This window comes from Phaenicophaeus curvirostris, chromosome 2 (genome assembly GCF_032191515.1).
Source record: "Phaenicophaeus curvirostris isolate KB17595 chromosome 2, BPBGC_Pcur_1.0, whole genome shotgun sequence".
Taxonomy (NCBI): Eukaryota; Metazoa; Chordata; class Aves; order Cuculiformes; family Cuculidae; genus Phaenicophaeus; species Phaenicophaeus curvirostris.
The window spans coordinates 8,766,036-8,786,721 of NC_091393.1; the positions used below are offsets into that span (position 1 = coordinate 8,766,036).

Sequence of the window (20,686 nt, forward strand, 5' to 3'; positions counted from 1 at the left end):
GTCTTCAGTCAGCAGAGCCACTCCGGGCTCTCTTGACTTTCAAACAGAGGTTTAGTCTAGTTACCACATGTTCCTCATGTTGTTGAAGGTGCCCTAGCACTCCATGTGGCCTTCAGCTACTGCTTCATTCCAAACAGCACTAGTATCCCATATCATACCTTTCTGCTCCATATGGATGTCTGGCATACCTTAGGATGCCTCATATGGCATCAGGTGCTTATGTGTGTGCAAATGAATAAAGCCCTAGATTTCCACTGACCATCTCAGAAACTCCTGGATGTCTGTTAAAGGATTTTCACCAGACAGGAGGAACTCTAGTCTTGCTTTATTTACAACACAGAGTTAGGCCATCACCTCAGTGAGAGGCAAAAGCCCACATAAAATCATCAGATAGTTATAAATTTTAACATAACATTATACAATAGGTATTTTCTTTGAAAAGTTCTTGGTGTTTTTCCATGTGCTCCTAGTTCTTTATTCTTCATTAACTGGAAAGTCCACAGAAGTCCATCTTGATATATACACTGGTTTGGTTCTCCTTCAGAAGTGATGCTTCAAAAGGTCCTGTTCCTCCTCCGGTCATAAAAGTCACTTATCTTCTTTCTTGAGACACATCTATTCGTCTTTAAACTTCAAAGAAAAACCTCAAGCTGTTCCATTAGCTTATACCTATATCTAGTCTATGCCTATATTCAAAAATAGGTTGATCTTTTAATCATCAGTTATCATCAAATTGAATACCTCTGTTTTTAGTCTGATATTTCTTATGCAATCTGTTGATTCAGCTGGACTGTGGCTACACCTGGGACAATTGAACAGTATTCTTGTAGTTGTCATAAAGATTTCCATCACCTGTTCTTATATTCTTCATACAATGCTCTATTTATCACAATCAACTATTAATATCTAAGTCCTATATGAATGTATTTATCGTATTTTCTCATTTCCTTTAACAATGTCTCTGGTGTCTCCAGGGGCTGGCAGAGATGACTGATAATGTGTCTTCATTAATGACAGTTAATTATCCTTATGCTGGCTGTAAAACACTTTTTGATGAGCTTTAAATTAAGAGCTTGCTCAGAAATCCTTTCTTCCCATTGCTGAGTCAGTAGGAGCTGTATACAGGCAGCTGTACACAAGCAGGTGCGTGCAAGAAGTTCACATTAGTCATGAGAAACATTTTTAGAATGGATAGGGCAGAAAGACTACTTAAGGGCAGTCCAACAAGGTAATCCTGACAGCTTTGACTCTGGCTGCTGTGTAATTGTGAAGACAGATGCTCACTTCCCAGACTGAAGTTAATGGGACTAAATTAAAGCAAAAGGGCACACAGAGCAACTCACGTAAGGGAAAAGGGATAAAAGAAATCTAACGCCTGAAGCCTTGAAGAGGAAGGAGCATGAAAAACTAGCTGCATGAGTCTGGTATTTTCTCCCTAATAGCGGCACACGAGCAAAATCATTTTCAATGGGAGTAGTTCACAGCTACTATCTAGCACTCTGCAATTTGCACGGTAAAGAATACGCACCTGCTATTATCTGTACTTGCTAAAGGTAATCAGATCGGGGAAGTCCAGCGTCACAAATAGCTGTCAGTCAGACAACAGCTTCAGCTTTGCCTTGTGCCTTTGTGTGTTTTTTCTGAACCAGGAAACCATCTGAACTATTACAACAGTGATGCTAGGGGTGGGGTGAGTCAAGTGACTGGCATGACTCTTCTCATGGGTGGAAAAAAAAAAGTTTCTTTATTTTAACTTCATGTAGTGTGGACTACTCTAAGATGTTCAGCAAACTGCATGGATAGCCCAGATCAGGCACTCGCTAGGGCAGTGTAAATTCTTCCCTTGTTCTCTTTGTCCCATTTCTGAAATAAAGTTAATTAGAATTAATCTGCCAAAGCCTCCCATTTTGTGAGGCAGCTGCTTGAGAGCTAAGCTCGAAGAAAAGACAGTAATCGCTTTCCTGAGAAGCACCCTGCATCTATGCAGTTGCTATAGGGCATTGGTTACACAATGCTATGCCTGTTTTTATTGATGAGGAGGAGGCACACTTGTTGAGTCCAGATTTACCAGGTCTGAATTCACATAAAGGATTTTAAAAGCTCAGACTGTATTAGTCACCAGTGAGCACAATAATGCTTTTTCTTCCAAGTGAGTCATATCTGTTCCCACTGACAATAGAGGCATATTAATATTTCATTCCTTAATTCCATTAGAGTTTAATTCTACATCTGACTGTAGAATTATTATATTATTATATGTCTGTATTGAAAGGGTAGCATTATAAATCAAGCAAACCACTCTATGTTTTGTGAATTGGTGAGAGCAGGGTGTGAATGCTTTGTACAAAGAACTGTTGTAGTTTCATAAGCTTTTGTGGTCTCAGAGCTTCTCTACAAGAAATTATTTGTAGCTGAGTTTGAGACAGCCTACAAAGCATACAAATTCCACTCTAAACTGACTTTAGGTAATTACTTAGCGTATAGTATAGACCGCTGAAATGTACCTTACTTCACACAAATGTATGACCTGCCCAGAGAAATAAATAATAGTTCAGTGTCACATTACCTAGATTAATTCCATGAGATCTACAAGAATATACATGAATGCATCAGACCCAAGTACAAAACTTGAACCCCTGTGTCACAAAGTGCCCTGCCTCTGAGAGAAACTGAGGTTTTGGGAGTAACTCCCTGTTTGGGGGCTCCTGCTGGAGACCTCTTGGCATCCATCCCCCCAGCTCCACGTGCTGGGATCTGCAATTCCTATTCCTACCTGCTGAGCTCCCCTTTTGGCCCTTTGGCATCAGTTCAACAAGAGTCTTAACCTAAAAGTAAGAAGCTCTATCTGAAATGCTTGTAATTCTTCTAAACTGCAGGGAAATGCATGATACATTTGTATCAGATATAGAACTAAATGTAGATGACTCAGCCTAATATTCCTTTGCAGTATATAGAGAATATGAGGTCAAATTGAAGCCTTACTTCAATGTTAAAGCATTTACTAAAGCCAAATGGGTTTTCATAGTTTGAATTTTTTTTTTGAACTTTTTTTCATAGTTTGAAATCCAGCTGGAGGCCAGTGACAAGTGGGGTTCCCCAGGGCTTAGTGCTGGGTCCAGCCCTGTTCAATGTCTTTATCAATGACCTGGATGAAGGCATCGAGTGCACCCTTAGCAAGTTTGCGGACGACACTAAGCTGGGTGGAAGTGTCGATCTGCTGGAGGGTAGGGAGGCTCTGCAAAGGGATCTGAACAGGCTGGACCGCTGGGCAGAGTCCAGTGGCATGAGGGTTAACAAGGCCAAATGCCGGGTCCTGCACTTGGGGCACAACAACCCTGTGCAGTGCTACAGACTAGGAGAAGTCTGTCTAGAAAGCTGCCTGGAGGAGAGGGACCTGGGGGTGTTGGTTGACAGCCGACTGAATATGAGCCAGCAGTGTGCCCAGGTGGCCAAGAAGGCCAATGGCATCTTGGCTTGGATCAGAAACGGCGTGGCCAGCAGGTCCAGGGAGGTTATCCTCCCTCTGTACTCGGCACTGGTGAGACCGCTTCTCGAATCCTGTGTTCAGTTCTGGGCCCCTCACCACAAGAAGGATGTTGAGGCACTGGAGCGAGTCCAGAGAAGAGCAACCAAGCTGGTGAAGGGGCTGGAGAACAGGCCTCATGAGGAGCGGCTGAGAGAGCTGGGGGTGTTTAGCCTGGAGAAGAGGAGGCTGAGGGGAGACCTCATTGCTCTCTACAACTACCTGAAAGGAGGTTGTAGAGAGGAGGGTGCTGGCCTCTTCTCGCAAGTGACAGGGGACAAGACAAGAGGGAATGGCCTCAAGCTCTGCCAGGGGAGATTTAGGCTGGACATTAGGAAAAAATTCTTCACAGAAAGGGTCATTGGGAACTGGAACAGGCTGCCCAGGGAGGTGGTTGAGTCACCTTCCCTGGAGGTGTTTAAGGCATGGGTGGATGAGGTGCTAAGGGGAATGGTTTAGTGTTTGATAGGAATGGTTGGACTCGATGATCCGGTGGGTCTCTTCCAACCTGGTTATTCTATGATTCTATGATTCTATGAATTGTCAAAACCGATTATTGTTGCCATACTACCACCAGGTTGCTGGAACTGTACAAAATCTTTCTGCAAGGATTCAATGTGGTATTAAATAACAAAATCTTTGTCGCAGCTGTGTTCAGACAAACTTTCAGTTTCCATAAGCTTCAGCTGAGCACATTTATTTTCTCACCAAGCTGGATCATATGACAGGATACACAAGCTACATGAAGTGCTGCCAGCCTGTGGGATTTGACTGCAATTTTCACTGCCATAATTAGCGTTTGGTTTTAAAAGCACACCAGTTCTAGCACAAAATGGCTTCTCTGTGCAAAAGGCTAAGCAAACAGCAGGTGAAAACACAAATCCAAAGGGCATTTTTGACCTGAGGCAGGAAGGGGAGCAAGGCTGCCACTCTGGATTGGCAACCCTGACTGCAAGAGCTCTGCAGTGCCTGCCCCAAGCAGCTGCTGAGAATTAAGCCCTGGATTTCTGCCTGTACACTGACTACCTCGCAGGTATCCACGGTTTCACCTGCTGGCATTCAGCTCCTGCAGCTCTGACCTTTAACTAACAATGGAGCTGAGAGTTAAAGCAGTCTCAAAATGCCAACTGTGCGCAATTTCACATGGGAATTACCCCAGCATCCTGGCGGGCCATGATGCAGTTTACTGAAATGGTGAAAATGTCTAAGTCCCAACAGTGAACTTCTCTTACTTCAAATGCAAGTCTCTTCAGCTTATTTTCAATAGTTTAGTCGTTATGTAGCTACAGTGACTGTCTACTTCCTTTTTTAGCTAAAAGCCCTATTTTCATGTTATCGGCAGGTGCTTCCTCCTTGTACTATATAAAATGGCACTGTAAGTGCTGCCAGGTCCTGAAACAGAAAGCTGAACTCCACATTTTACTCTTAACTAGTTCACAATAACTATAATTTCTCAATTCATGACATTATTCGCATTATAATAACTTTTTTTTTTTTTAAATTACCTTCTATCAAAGTAGACCACAGAACCTTTTATGTGTAAGTCCAGATTTCTGCTCCCCTGCTTTGGGAATGGGCAAGATTTAGTCACAGATGGTCTCAAAACCCTTCTCCCACTGCACAGCAAGACGGTTCTGGCAAACAAGGAAAGATGGGATATACCTGCTAAGAACCAAAATAATATGGAAACATGATGGTGTCCACAGCTCACCAGATGCTAACCAGAAATGCTGAAATGTCATGAAGATTTGTTGTCCATTAAACGCACCCTGAGGTGCTTTTTTGGCGTAAAAGAGAAGCATTCCTTCCCTTGTGCTATAAATGTTATTCACTCTATACAGTACTTGGAGAGGTTTGTCCTGTAAAAAGGAAGATTGCTTTGCCCTTCTGAAAATCTAGCTGAAAATTTGTTACGGTGGAGTATTTCTTTATTGCTGTTACCAAAAAATGCAACAGAACAGGAAAGGGAAAAAGTAATGTCTTGTTCTGCAGTTCTGAGAAATGATTAAAAAAAATAGACCTAAACAACTGTTCTTGTTTAAGACTGTTTTCCATTGGTGTTCAATCAGAGGGAAAAGGAGGTATCAAAATATGAAAAAAGTTTTACAAAGATGACTAGGAAGAATGTAAAAGTAACTGAGACAGAATTAATTCCTGAGCTAGAAACAAGAATTTCAAGCTTATGCTGCTGAAGACAAGCATATAAATGCTCAGGCATGTTTCTTGCAGCTTCTACTGAATTAAAGGGAAACTGAGACTGCTGCGATTATGACCACTTTAATTCATTATGTATTTCCATAGCTATAGACTCTTAAAAGTGCTATCCCAGGTGTACTGTGGCTGGCAGCAGAGAAACCAAAGCTGTAGATGTAAACAAAACGTCCTCTGACATGGTGGCACGGAAAATGTGATCTGTCCATCAAGTCATGCTCTTTCTGGTAATTCTTGCCTAAACCATTTGTGTGTGACATCATTTCAGGCTTTCATGATCTGGAAAGCCAACAAATAAGATGCTACTAAGTATTGCAGTGTGGTATAAACCTTTTGGGTGGGATGTTGGTGGGTCTGTGGAGCCCTGGAAGCCCCATTGTCAAGCTCCCAAATCCTCAAACCAACCTACCTGTGCTGTGAGCTCTTGAGGCGCCCTGCTCCATGACCTCTGTGGTTCGAGGCAGAGATGACGATGCAAGGGACAATTCTGCTACCACAGCCACCGCGGCACAACTGCAGCCCAGTGGTTCTAACATCACGTCCTGTTAGAGCTGCGGTTCTGCCGCAGGGCCTGAGTGCATCTATTGCTGCTGGAAACTGGCTGCTGCTTCCATACTGTGACAGGGAAAGGAGGGCAGCTTTTGAATTTTACTTAGAATCAAAAAATCATTTTGTTGGAAAAGACCTTCGAGATTAACTCCAACTGCACCTGCCCACTACTAAACCATATCCCCGAGCACCTCATCTACCTGCCTTTTAAAAATCTCCAGGGATGGGGACTCAACCACCTCCCCGGGCAGCCTCTGCCAGTGCTTGAGAACCCTTTCTGTGAAAAATTTTTCCTGATATCCAATTTGAATTTTCCCTGGCAGAGCTTGAGGCCATTCCCTCTTGTCCTGCCCCTGTCACTTGGGAGAAGAGGCCAGCACCCTCCTCTCCACAACCTCCTTTCAGGTAGTTGTAGAGAGCAATGAGGTCTCCCCTCAGCCTCCTCTTCTCCAGGCTAAACAACCCCAGCTCTCTCAGCCACTCCTCATGAGGCCTGTTCTCCAGCCCCTTCACCAGTTCCACTGCTCTTCTCTGGACATGCTCGAGTACCTCAATATGTAGCGAGGAGCCCAGAACCTAACACAGCGTTCGAGGCGCGGCCTCACCAAGGCCGACCGCAAAGGGAGAACAACCTCCCCGCCCCTCCTGCCTCAAGTCCCTGCGGCGGTGGGCGGGGCTCGGACGTGGCCTTGGGGCGGTGGGTACCGACCCCTCCGAGCGGGGCCGGGCAGTGGGCGGGGCCTGGGGCAAGGCGAGCCGGGCTCCTCCCAGCGGGGGCTGGTAGTGGGCGGGGCCTCGGCAGCGGACTTGACCTAGCGGTGGGCGGGGCCTAGGCGGTGGGCGGGGCCTCGGGACTGACCTGATGCGGCTGTGGGCGCCGTTCAGCCGGTGGGCGGGACCTTGTCTGCGGGCCTGACCCGGCGGTGGGCGGGGCCTTGACGGCGACCCTGTCCCGGCGGTGGGCGGGGCTTCGGCCGTGGGCGTGGCCTTGTCTGCAGGCCTGTCCCGGCTTTGAGCGGGGCTCCAGCGGTGGGCGGGGCCTTGCCTGATGACTTGTCCATGCAGTGGGCGGGGCTTAGGCGATGGGCGTGGCCTTGCGGACGGGCCTGTCCGGGTGGTGGGCGGGGCTCCGCGGCGGGCGTGTCGCCTGCCGCCACGTCGGGGCCGCGTCGCGGGGCGGGCCCGGCCTTCCCCCCGGAGCCGGAGCCGGAGCCGCCCCGCAGGCAGCGAGCCGGGCCGCGGCCATGGAGGCCCGCTACAACCTGAAGAGCCCGGGTAGGTGGCGGGGGCGCGGCGGGATGGGGGGAGGATCGCGCGAGGGGGTCTGAGCTGGAAGGGACCCGCAAGGATCGTGGCGTCTCGCCCCGCGCGGGCAGCCCCCCGTGTGCCCCCCGTGTGCCCCCCGTGTGCCTGGCGGCGTTGTGCGAGCGCTTCCTGGGTGTTGCCGGGGGGTTTTAATCTAAAGTCTAATCGAAGGAAGGGTTAGGTTAGGCATTGGGAAGAAATTCTTCTTGCTGAGGGCGGTGAGGCCCTGGCCCAGGTTGCCCAGGGAAGCTGTGGGTACCTCACCCCTGGAGGTGTTCGAGGCCAGGTTGGATGGGGCCTTGGGCAGCCTGGTCTGGTGGGAGGTGTCCCTGCCCACGGCAGGGGGATTTAAGGTCCCTTCCAACCCAAGCCATTCTATGATTCTGTGATTTTCAAGCTTGGTGCTGTGACTGCTTCCCTGGGGAGCTGTTCCAGTCCTCCACCACCCTCTGAGTGAAGAACCTTCTCCTAATGTCCTACCTAAACCTCCCCTGGCACGTTTTCCAGCCATTCCCTCGGGCCCTAGGCCGTGGTGGGGAGATGGATGGGTGGGTGGTTGGTGGCAATGCAGCCGAGGCTGACTAGTTGCTTCTGCTTCCCCATATGGCGGCGTTGGAAACTCCCTCCAAGCTGTTAATGCTCTTCAAAACACCCCGGCTACCGTGTGTGTGTGCGCAGCCATGCATTCGTGCTGGTTGGTGGATGGTTACCTTTGAACTGTGGTGGCTGTGCCCTGTTCCCTCGGGTATTGCTGCTTTCCAAGTAGGTGTTTGTGAGGGGCAGGTGCTAGGGACAGCTTAGTCTCTGTGGCATAAATCTGTTTTACAGTAGTGTCACTGTACATGCAGTATTTACTTGCATGTGTGTGTGTTTTCATGGGATTCTGTGTTAAAATTTATGCCTTATTAACTCCTAGACCTTCTTTTGAATCCTTGAAGTGAGAGGGATGCCTCAAGAGATGTCTTGAGAGACAACGCTGGAAGGGAAGGTTTTGCTTCTAGGAAGGAAAGTGTCCCTGCCTATGGCAAGGGAGTTGGAACTGGATGATCTTTAAGGTCCCTTCTGACCCAAACCATTCTATGATTCCATGATGACAGGTTGGGTCCCCCCCTTACGGCTGTGTTGGAGCAGCTGCCTCCAACCAGCAGTGCCTGGCTTCATCTCCTGGGAGCTGCACGTGCAGCTGGAGACCTGTCACTGCTAAACAAAACCTCTTCCACAGTTCCTGAGGGATAGTTGAGTTTATGTGTCGGTCGCTGTCAAGCCCCTGCTTTCCCCTCATCTGGTTTTGGGAAGTAGGTATTAGCAGCTTCATGTTATTATGATGAATGGTGGCTTTATTCTTTAATCATGCTACCCTATTACAGACACGGGAGGTGGGAAGAGGCTTAACATTATGATGACTTGTTCCTTACAAATGTAAATGACAGCTTATTTATAAAACATGCCTCAAGTGGATGATGTATCTATTGCTAAATTATGTCCTTCACACCCAAGTTACATAACTGAAAGATAAGAAGGATCACAAGGCAATTGATGAGTGCATTTTATATATGTTATTATAATTCAATGAATTATGGTTCAAAATACCAGGAAGGAAGTCTTTTCTTAGGGGGGAATGTGCTGGGTATTTTGCATGTGTGAATTTACAAGGCCACAGGAACATGCTCACTACTTATGGTTTGCCACGTCATTGGAAATAGTGGTGGTGTGCTGAGTGACGTGCCCCTGGGATCTGGGTGGAGAGGGCAGATGTTTATGGTTTAGTTTAGAAACATTCTTCCCTTCTCTACCACCTTATTTTAAAGAAAACTTCTTTACTGGACTTGATTTTCAGCATCTATGCTGTTCCATAGCAAAATAGGCCTTAATTGGCAAGGCTTCACGCAATGGATCAGTACTGCTTCCCGAAATGAAACACGCTCTCTAGCCTATCAATATATTTAAGTATTTCTTTTCACATGGATGTTGAAATTTTGCAAGTTATTTGTATCGCTATAACATTATTTAAATTGCTCATTTCAGTAGTTACCTAATATGTGTGAAATCTTTTGTTTAAAAAGATATTAAATAAAAAAAATTAAAATCAATACTATTTCTTCAGCAGCTGTCAATTAAAACAAGTTGATTGTAGCTATGTATAGCCGTTAGATTTAGTCTGGCACTTTTTTTGCTGTCCAGGTGGATATGCATATGCAATTATTTAGTGGTTTTTTGTACGTTTTACGAATTCCTATCTTGTTACGATTACACGTGCAGGTCAGTGATGGTATCTTACGCTTGCCATTCAGCTGAAGGCTTAAGATGGAAATGCAGAGTGTTCTAATATTAAGGTGGTTTTAATGACTGTAAATGCACTGAAATACATAAAACCAAATCCACCGTGTTTCCTGTTTCAAATGGTTCTGTCATTTGTGGACTGAAGGGACTCTTTTGGCAACCGAGTCCTCTAAGGCTGTCCTTGTGCCTGTTGTTCCTGTTGCTCTGACTTGAAGAGAGGAAGAACCAAGCTACTAACCTTTAGGTCTTGGTCAGCTTTAGGGATTCGGAATGTGTGAACTTGAGACAGAGTGAAAAAAGTAATAATTTTTTACTTGCAGGAGAGGCTTCTCCGGTTCAAGTCTGCTTTGGGACTTGAGCAAACTGTGGCTGCAGATGGTGGCTTCTGTCTGTTCAGTAGTTTTAAAGAAAGCAAATACTACTTACAGTTTTAGTATAAGTTATTTTAATGATTATAGTAGGGTTTATCCAAAATATCATTGAGGAAAACACATTTTAAGGAGGGAAATTTTGTTAAAAGAAACCTATGCTTTTACTGATCTTACTTTTAAGCCAAGTTCTGCTGTAGAGTGATGACAGGAACCGAAGTTCTTCTGTGGTTATATGTGGTTACATGGATCTCTCTTCTGTGAGCAGGTGTGCTAAACTAGACTGATGAATGAAGATCACTTAAGGTCTCTGCTGCCTTTCTTTTCAAATTGACCACATAAAGACCAATATTGCTACACAGCTTTGTCCTGCTACTATTTGTTCTTTATGAATACATTCATCTCCTTCCTTTTCCCGTTTTCTCCAGCTAGTGTTCACTCATCTCCAAATGTCTGAAAGGCAGTAACTGTTCACAACGCGAAACAAGTCATCCTCCTGCCTCTGTGTCTCTGTTGATGAGAAACAGTACAGCTGGTGCTCTGACAGCTCTTGGTTTACCATAGGTGCATGTTGTGGCTGCCGCAGGACTTGACAAGGGTGGGCTGCTAACCTGCTGCTGGCACCTCTCAGTTACCCGCTGTAAGGGCAAGGAGGTGTGGGGGCACTCACCTGAAGCTGTCTCCTTGCACCATCTGTGAATGTGGTTTTTTTTTATTTCTCCCCTGAAAGGCGATTAATTTTGGAAAGGAAGAAATTTCACACTCCAGACTTCAAGCCTCTTTGTATTGCCTCAATAAAGCAAAGCCTTTGAAGCTGTTGCTTCATATTTTTATGTCTATTTTGGGCACTTGTAAAAGCACAGGCTATTTTCTGTCTTAGGATTTCAAAATGGATTAGTCAATGCACTGATATACACTGCTACCATATGGCTGATAAACCTCTCCCATCACTATTAAAGCTCAGCTGACTAAAGCACAGGCTTCATCCTCTTCATGCTTTGGGAATATCCCTATTTTCTGAAATTTATAAGACAGCTACTTGGAATAATCTCTATACTTTTTTTTGCCAAGAGCTGTGACCCTTAGCCTGCTGCAAGATCAGACACGAAATCTTGTAGTCACTGTTTTTGTAGTGACAGCCACCCTCTTTCATGTAGGATGTTACCAGTCTTCTGGGCGGGTATTAGCGCAGACACACTAGAAGAATTATGAACAGCTATTTACACGGAATCACACAGAGCCCACAGACAGCAATGCTTTTTAATTTTGATTTGGGTGGGGTTTTGTTTGTTTTTAGCAGACCTCCTAATCTAGAGTTTGGCTAGTGAGGGCACTGGAGGACTGGGGAGAGCACATGGAGGGAGGTATGGCATGCTTGTCCTGCATTTATTTCCCAGGAATGGTTCTTTTGGATCTTGGATGCACAGGGAACATAACACGCAGAAATTATGATCCTCTTAGCTGTCATCTTCAATACATTTACTGCTTTTCCTACAAACTGTACTTCTCTCTCCACTCCTCACTTTTTGCAAGTAACAAGTATTCCTTGTGAAAAAGCATCAGTTCTTTGTTAAAAAACAGTTACAAGAAAATAGCCAATAGGTACCATACTGCACATTACCTTCCGTATATGAAATAAAGATAGAAATATGAAGTTGAATGGATGTCCCCAGGAGACTTCCTAATTCATACTAAGCATGAATTTATGGTATGGAAGTTTATGGTATAGAATACTTTTTTTGACCAGTTTGATTCAGCTGTCCTGGCACCGCTCCTCGCAGCTTAATATACCTGCTTGTTTGTAAGACATGGGAAACTGAGAAAAGTCCTTGGTTTCCCTAGAACCAACTATAAACATCGGTGTTTTCAGCAGTTTTCTCATACCGAAATCTAGAGAAAGCAACCATTGTGAAGAAAATAAATTCTATCCTAGCCAAGCATCAACATTGCCTCACCACTATTAAAGCAAATATGTGTTATCAACACTATTCTTGCACTGAAACAGAAATGCTGCTGCTACTGAGAAGTGCAGCTGCTTAGAAGAAAATTGACTCTATCCCAGCCAAAATCAGGCAGGAATTCTGATGTGTATGTCAAGGGGTTTTGATTTTGGGTGAGAAGAGCTGATAAGTGAAATTGTATGATGTTAATTGCTAAATAACCTGCCATTGTATGTCATCACTACTACTGTTGCTATGTGCCAGATTAAGGGCATTAAAGAATCACCCACATGAATGAGGAATGAACTTTGGGGAGGCCAAGCAAAGTGTATCAGTGATGGAACCAGAACTGGCTTCAGCAACTGGTGCCGAGCAACTTTCCTAAGATCAACATCTCCAAACTGCAGGCTGTGGGCACGGGATACACCAGATGCAGCAGCTGCGAGCTCTGGATGCGGCAATCCAGCACCACACACACAACCTCTCCTGCCCTGAAAGACTAATGGAGCCAAAAATCATGGATTAAATGAACTCAACTGACATTTTAGAGGGATGGCCCGTAGACTAATGGAATGATATCTCTGTGTGTGTGTGTATATATATGTATGTGTGTGTATATAGATAAAAAAAGTAATGAAGATGACTTATATTTCACTAACAGCTTAAGTAGGCTGAGTCATTATACAACTCTTAATCCCAGAGAAACTTTTAGAGTTTCACTAATTCATTGGAAAACGTGGGTTCAATAAGTAAATCACATCCTTACTTATGCTGTCTTGGTTGCAGCGCTGTGGGATAAAACTACTTTTTCTGTATTTCTCCTGAGTAGACCTCTAAATTTTATTCAAAATTAAGGAAAACAAAACAAAAAAATAATAGCAGCCATTAAAAATAAAATAAAAAAAAAGTAGAAATCATTTGCTGAAGCAGTAAAAGCTGTCAGGTTGTTTTATTCTTTTTTTTTCTGGATCACATAAGTCAACTTGAAAGATTAGGAGATCTCTAGCTTTATGCAAGCTCTTTCGGATTTGCTGTGTACTTTCTTTTTCAAACAGAATAACTGAAAATCAGTAGAATGAAATGGTTGCTATCCATTTGAGGAAAATACCGTCATGCATAACGGTATCAACTAGATATGAATTTGTTTCTCTAATGACCCTGCAGCCGTCTGTGTGTGCACAAAATGCTGCCTGTCCATGTGATGAAGAAATTGCATGTGATGAAGTACTAGGGGCTGAGCCTCGCTGAACTGAGACTTTTCCCTCACCGTGCTTCCTAGCTCAGGTTTGATTGCAGTGCCACCCACCTCACCTTTACCATTCCCCTCACCCACGTCCATTTCTCCATTGAGCTCTTGCACCTGAGTATGGTTGCCTTTTGTAGACAAGTTGTGGCAGAAGCTTCTAACGGTGTCTGGGTTTATGGGTGTTGTGTGTTGGAGGGAGCTGGAACTTGTATGAGATTTTCTGAACTTCCAGTGGGTAAAGGGCATGCAACTTTGTTTTGCTGAAATAAATCTTGTGGCAATATTATGTGTTATGTTTACATTAATTTAATGTTGGTCAGCTCATTTGATTGCCACATGTAATGTTTACAGATAATGTAAAAATGAACTAAGAGCCTTCCTATTAAATACAAAAGACTACTAACAAAACAAAACCCTGTAAAGCTAAATATAATTGCTTTATTGAAGCCTCCTGCTGCGGAGGGAACTCTCCTTTGCTTTCTAGAGTTAGCCCAGAAACTTATTTTTCTCGGTATTTAATTTCACTGAACATTACACATTATGATAAATTGTTGCTTATTGTACCTGTGAAAGCATGGTTATTTTTCATAACAGTCGTGCCACATTAAAATATACCTTGATCATTTTGTTTCTAAAACCTGTCTTCAACAAACTAAATGTCTCAATTTGAATTTTTTTTTGCTGACTTAGTGATACTTTTTGACTTTACTGAGAGTTTGCAATTTGTTATTTTGAATGGGCCCAAACTGTTCTCATTTTTCAGAATTGTCATTGCCAAATGTTTACTCAGATGACTCAGTGTGATTTTGAAATACCGTTTTTGAATCAAAACTCCTTTTAATGAAGTTTGGATAAGAATGTCATGTACTTGTTGCAGGCAGACTTTGTGAATTACATTTGTTTCTTCTACTGTGGTTTTCAGTAGCCAAAGCAGGGACCATGTTCCTGAATACTGCACCTATGCTTAAAGAAGAAACAATTTCGTAGAATCAGGGAATAGTTTGGGTTGGAAGGGGCCTTAAAGATCATCTAGTTCTAACTGCCCTGTCATGGGCCGGGACACGTCCCAGCAGATCAGGCTGCCCCAGTGCTTTCTTCATGGATCACGCGTTCTCAGAATGGACCTTTATCTGCCCAGGCTGTTCTTTGCAGCCTGAGAGTTGGCATTTTTCAGTGATGTGAAAACAGAACCACAAAATGATTTGGGTTGGGAGGGGCCTTCAGTGATCATCTTGTCCAACCTGCCTGCTATAGGCATGGACATCTTCCTCTAGATCAGGCTGCTCAAAGCCCCGTCCAGCCTGACTTTCAACACCTCCAGGGATGGGGCATCCACATCTTTGTGCAACCTGTTGTAGCCCCTAACCACCCTCATTGTGAAGAATTTCTTGCTTATGTCCAGTCTAAACCGATCCTCTTTCAGTTTAAAACCATTGTGCTGTGTCCTGTCAGTAGAGGCCATGGTAAAAAGTCTCTCTCATGAATGAAAATGGTGAACTTGTATCAACAGACAAGGAGAAGGCTGAGGTACTCAACAACTTTTTTGCCCCAGTCTTTGCCAACAACCACTCTCCTCATGCCTGGGTCAATGGACAACAAGAAGGGGACCAGTGGGGGTAAAGCCTCTCCCACTGTAGAGGAGGATCAGGTTCATGACCACCTGAGGAGCCTGAAAATATATTAAGTCTATGGGACCTGATGAGATGCATCCCACAGTCCTGAGGGAATTGGCTGGTGTGATGGCCAAGCCACTCTCCATGATATCTGAAAAGTCATGGCAATCAGGAGAAGCCCTTGGTGACTGGAAGAAGGGTAGCATTGTGCCCAATTTTAAAAAGGATAGAAAAGATGATCCTGAGAACTACCAACCTGTCAGCCTCACCTCAGTGTCTGGGAAGATCATGGAACAGATCCTCCTAGAAGCTCTGCTAAAGCACATGGAGGACAGGGAGGTGATTTGAGATAGGCAGCAAGGCTTCACCAGGGGCAAGTCCTCCCTTACCAACCTAGTAGCTTTCTATGATGGGGTGACTGCAGCCATGGACATGGGAAAGGCAATTGATGTGATCTATCTGGACTTCTGCAAAGCCTTTGACACAACCCCGCACAACATCCTTCTCTCTAAAGTGGATTTGATGGGTGGACTGTTCAGTGGATAAGGAATTGGTTGGATGGTCACATTCAGAGAGTAGTGGCTAAGGGCTCAGTGTCCAGATGGAGATCCATGACAAGTGGTTTCCCTCAGGGGTCCTCACTGGGACTAGTGCTATTTAATATCTTCATCAAAGATGTTGACAGCGAGATTGAGTGCACCCTCAGCAAGTTTGCAGTTGACACCAAGCTGAGTGGTGTAGTTGTCATATGGGAAGAATGGAATGTCATCCAGAGGGACTTGGAAAAGCTGGAGAATTGGGTCTGTGTGAACTTCATGAGGTTCAACAAGGCCAGTTCAAGGTCCTGCATCTGGGTTGGGACAATCCTCAGTTTCAATAGAGGATGAGGGATCATGTGATTGAGAGCTGCCCTGCAGAGAAGGACTTGGGGGTGCTGGTTGGTGAGAAGTTCAGCATGAGCTGTCAATGTGCATTCACAGCCCAGAAGGCCAACTGTATCCTGGGCTGCATCAAAAGAAGTGTGGCCAGCAGGGCCAGGGAGGTGGTTCTGCCCCTCTATTCCCCTCTTGTGACACCCCACATGGAGTTGCGTCCAGTTCTGGAATCCTCAACATAAGAAGGATATGGAGCAGTTGGAACAGGTCCAGAGGAGGGCTGCAAATGAGGGCTGGAGCACCTTCCATACAAGGACAGGCTGAGAGAGTCGGGGTTGTTCAGCCTGGAGAAGAGAAGGTTCGAAGAAGACCTTATAGCGACCTTCCAGTACCTGAAAGGGACTACAAGAAAGCTGGGGAGGGACAGTTTATAAAGGCTTGGAGTGGTAGGACAAGAGGGTTGAGTCACCTTCCCTGGAGGTGTTTAAGGTCCACCCACCTCGGGTGGACGAGGTGCTGAGGGATATGGTTTAGTGTTTGATAGGAACGGTTGGACTCGATGATCCGGTGGGTCTCTTCCAACCTGGTTATTCTGTGATTCTGTGATTCTGTGAATGGCTTTAAATTGGAGGGGGGGAAGACTTAAACTAGACATTAGGAAGAAATTCTTCACAACCAGGGCGATGAGGCACTGGCACAGGTTGCCCAGGGAAGCTGTAGCTGCCCCATCCCTGGAGATGTTCAAGGCCAGGTTGGATGGGGCCTTGGGCAGCCTGGTTTGATGGGAGGTGACCCTGCCCATGGCAGGAGGGTTGGAACTGGATGATCTTTAAGGTCCTTTCCAACCCAAACTATTCTATGGTCCTTATAAGCCCTTTGTATGTGTTGAAAGGGTGTAGTAAGGTGTCCTTGGAGCCTCTCTTCTCCAGACTGAACAGCCCAGCTCTGTCAGTCTTTCTTCATATGTACGCGTTTCTTTTTCTCAGCAGCCTTTCTTCATGTACTCGTGCTTACTTCTCTTAAGGTATCCTGTGTTGCTTGGTACTGAAAACATTTTCTGTGCACACTATCTCTTTATTATACAGAAGCTAAATTACATATTTTGCTCTGTTTCATGCTGCAAGAGTGGAAGAATATTGCATATTCTTTCTGTGTATTTTATGCTGGCTGCTTGAAATAGCTGTAGTCTGGCTTCTTGATAAAATAATACTATGAAAAAGAACCATGTAAATCCTCAAAGAGTGTTAATTCTTTTTTAGATTATCCAACCATGTCTGGAGACTCCCTTCAGGTTATCTCCTGACCTAAAATAGCTGCATCTTACAAGACAACTAAGCATATCAATAAATTCTCGCAGCCCTATGACAGGTTATCTCTTGACCTAAACCAGCTACATCTTACAAGACAGATTTATATGATGAGATAATTATACATGCAAACCAGCTGCAGCAAAGCTTATCAATTAATTCTCACAGTTCCTCATCTTAGAAGTCTCAGTAACTGAGTTGTCTGCCTTATGCATGGCTATTCTGTTTTTGTTAGGCTTTGTTATATATGTTCTCGGTTTTCTCATGGTTATTCTTCTGCTTTGTGGGGTGTTCACTCTGAATTAGCTCATCGTGATGTGTGCCACTGTTCTTGTGAAGGCAAGTGTCCAGGCTTGTTGGCTGTGAGGCAGTGCTGGGTCTGAAGCCTTTTCTGGTCTAGGCTGGTTTTCTTATTATTCCTCACTAATGAGCTGGTAACCCTTAAAGGAGATAAAAGACACAAATTGTTTTTCAGCAGAGCTCGGACGCTGCTGCCTCTGATGTGACCTCATGGGTTCTATATGGTGTTTAATTGCCACTTTCCTTGGCAGCAGCAGAATTAGGACAACTAGCAGCAGCAAAGTTCCACATAGTCTGTTTGCTTTTTGGGTTGTAAAAAGTGAAAATCTCAAACTTTGAGCTGTTGTTCCTAGTTGTCAAGAAGTGTGAAGGAGGAAAAGAACTTTTCACAGTAGATTGAAATCAAAATTCCTCTGTGGGAAGGTTACAGAAGCTTCCCTCAAAGTGGCATGAAAGTGAGTAAAGCCCTGGAGTCTGAGCATGCTGCACAGCCTACAGTGAGCCGGCGATGCCAGACTTTGTAAATCAAGGAATTATGGCTCACTTTCATGATATCTTTATGCTTACACTGTAAGGGAATTTTGGCAGTGTTTCTTGTTTATATTTAATTATACGAGTAGAGGGACATCCGTGGTTTGAATGGAACTGAAAGTGGAGGATGGATTAAGGGATGCTGTTCCTATGTAGTTACTTAAAGAGGGAACTGGTATTTGTGCTTTTTCCAGTAAGCAGGAGGGAGTAAGAACTTTATACCTAACCTTATTCAAGAGGTGGCTTCCTTGAATTTCTTGCCTGTAGTTCTTATTTAGTCTGCTCTTCAATTTGACTGAGTTCTTTATTAGACGTTAATGCATGAGGCACATGAGAGCACCTGACAGGACAAGTGATGTAACACAGCTTACTGGAGTGGAAGGAAAAAGGATATGTAGAAAATATAGATGATGCTGGTCGTTCTGAAGTAGAAGATTGGAGAGGATAACTAATGACTGTCTTGAATTTAGGTTAGAAAAATACCTGTGTGTCCACACTCAATAGTAGGTTTAAATTACCAAGGTAAATTTTTCTGGCTGGGCGTATGTGTTTTCTAATCTAGTATAACGTTTCATCTTTTCATACTACTGCTGTGTTGGTTTCTCTCCAGTCTTATTGTGGCCTCCTTTGCAATAATTAAATGAGTAGTCATGTAACAGTCACGGGAGATGTCAGGATAAATCTTTTCTGCAGTTGTTTAAAATGCACATGATGTCCTTTATGATAAAATATTGAGGTTGTTAGTCTCTTACATCGTGTATATAAGGTCTGAAACTTCATTAATGACACCTATGTTTTCCTTCATGTCTCTGGTGCAATTAATAATGTAAAACTACTTTAGTCCTAATGTTCAGTGTTGAGAAATTCTGTGACCACGCAACATATTTTTCATAACTTTGTGCTTGTATAACTCATTTAAGATTTACTCAGCGTGAGTAATTTATATTGTGTCTTGGATTATTAATTCCATTGAAGAATCTGGGATGTGCTGAAAAAGATGAGTTAGCTGAAAGGAGCTCTTCAAACGTCTGGGGTTTTGTGTGCACTGTGTATTAATGTTTTTCTTTTTTTTTCATGTCTTGCACTTGCTCTTTTTTCAGCTGTCAAACGTTTGATGAAAGAGGCTGCAGAACTGAAGGATCCTACAGATCATTATCATGCACAGCCTTTGGAGGTTTGTTTCTCAAGAGTTTGTAATTTGGCTGTGTTGCTAATATGTACTCTTTAAGTTTTTTATATGCATATGGACATTTTAATGTACACACTTAGATGCTAGCAGACCTTTTAAAATTGATTCAGTCCTTTTTTTCTTATGATGGAAATCAGCAGCAGAATTCCACTTTAGAGGTAATGGAATTCCAGGTTGTTTGTGAAAGTACATAATACTGTTTTTACATTGCACCTGAGTGATTTTATTGCGCAAGTATAATATGTTTATTCTCCTTCATGAGACTATGTAAACGCATTATGTTGAAGTTAAGCTTTTTACACTCAAATCTGACGTTTGGCTCAGTTGCTGAGTTGCTCAACAAAACACCTGTGTGATCTATGAGGATTTGTTATTTTGCTTACAGAAACCCTGTGAAAGACATAAGTGGGTGCAATTCTGAATGCATTGTAAGAGAGAATGCTTAGATTATACTTGAGTAGTAGGTTCTTGAAGTCTTCTAAACATCCAGTTAAGTTTTTGGGCTGAGAGGACAGTGAAGTTCTGGTGGTTAGAAGCTTTAACAGAAAGCCCTTCTGATTTAGTTATAATAATAAAGAAGGCAATGTCATATTCAGTTTGGGGGATTGATTTAGCTGTTCACAGAAATGCATAGCACGCTTAATGTGCTTACAGAAAATAGCATGTTCCTAGGTGCTATAGAGTATAACTTATTGTCAATTATTTTTTTGTACCTTGTGTTTCCCCTTCCCATGGTGAAATGTAAGGTTTAATTCATGCTATTTCTTGTAACTTACATGAAGGTCTTATTTCTGAGTTAGAACAGTGACTGACTGGGAAAAGAACAGTGGAAGGTGAAAGGAAGTGCTGGAATTGTTGGCAGTTACCTCCCATCCTTGAAGAAATTGTAACTAGGTGGGCAGTCACAGCCCTGTGATACCATAGTTTAGCATTAGTTGAGAGATCTCATCCACTGACAACAAGCCTTGTTTGGACTCCTGTCCTAACAGTAGGAATTGTGCTGGTTGTAAATAGTCAGGAAGTTGTGGGTATCATGAGATCCAATACACAAAGCGAAACACAGAACCTGAAAGAAATTATGCTTAAAGAGAAGTTATTTATGTGCCCAGTGAAAACTCTGTTCCAAATTTCAAAGTGTATCTGTTATGTAGTAAGGCACAGTAGCTGTTTCAAAGTCATTTACAGAGAAGGAGAAGAGGGTGGAAATTCTCTGGGGTGCAAGTCAAGTCCCTGTGTGTTGACTTGGGCATGGAAGGGACTTTGGGGAAGCTGTCATTTATCTTCTTTCTTGGTGTGGGTCTCCCCTCGGTTCTCCAGAAATTATTATTCACTGGGGCAAAGACCCATTTTCCCCTTGGTTGACTCAGTTTTCCATCTGTCAAGTAGTAAAACTCTTGTCGTAACTGATACAACTAGAGTGAAGAGCTTGAATAACGAATTTGAAGATTT

The 20,686-nt window shown here is 43.9% G+C and overlaps 1 protein-coding gene across 1 annotated transcript in view; it reads left to right on the forward strand.

The window, feature by feature from the left end:
• The first annotated feature begins 7,459 nt into the window (after window positions 1-7,459).
• Window positions 7,460-20,686, forward strand: part of UBE2J1 (ubiquitin conjugating enzyme E2 J1) — a 33,322-nt gene continuing 20,095 nt past the window's right edge. The window contains exons 1-2 of the mRNA XM_069851286.1: window positions 7,460-7,558; window positions 19,149-19,222. Of these exons, the coding sequence (XP_069707387.1) occupies window positions 7,528-7,558; window positions 19,149-19,222 (105 nt within the window). The 5' untranslated portion in view covers window positions 7,460-7,527. The remainder of the gene's footprint in view (window positions 7,559-19,148; window positions 19,223-20,686) is intronic.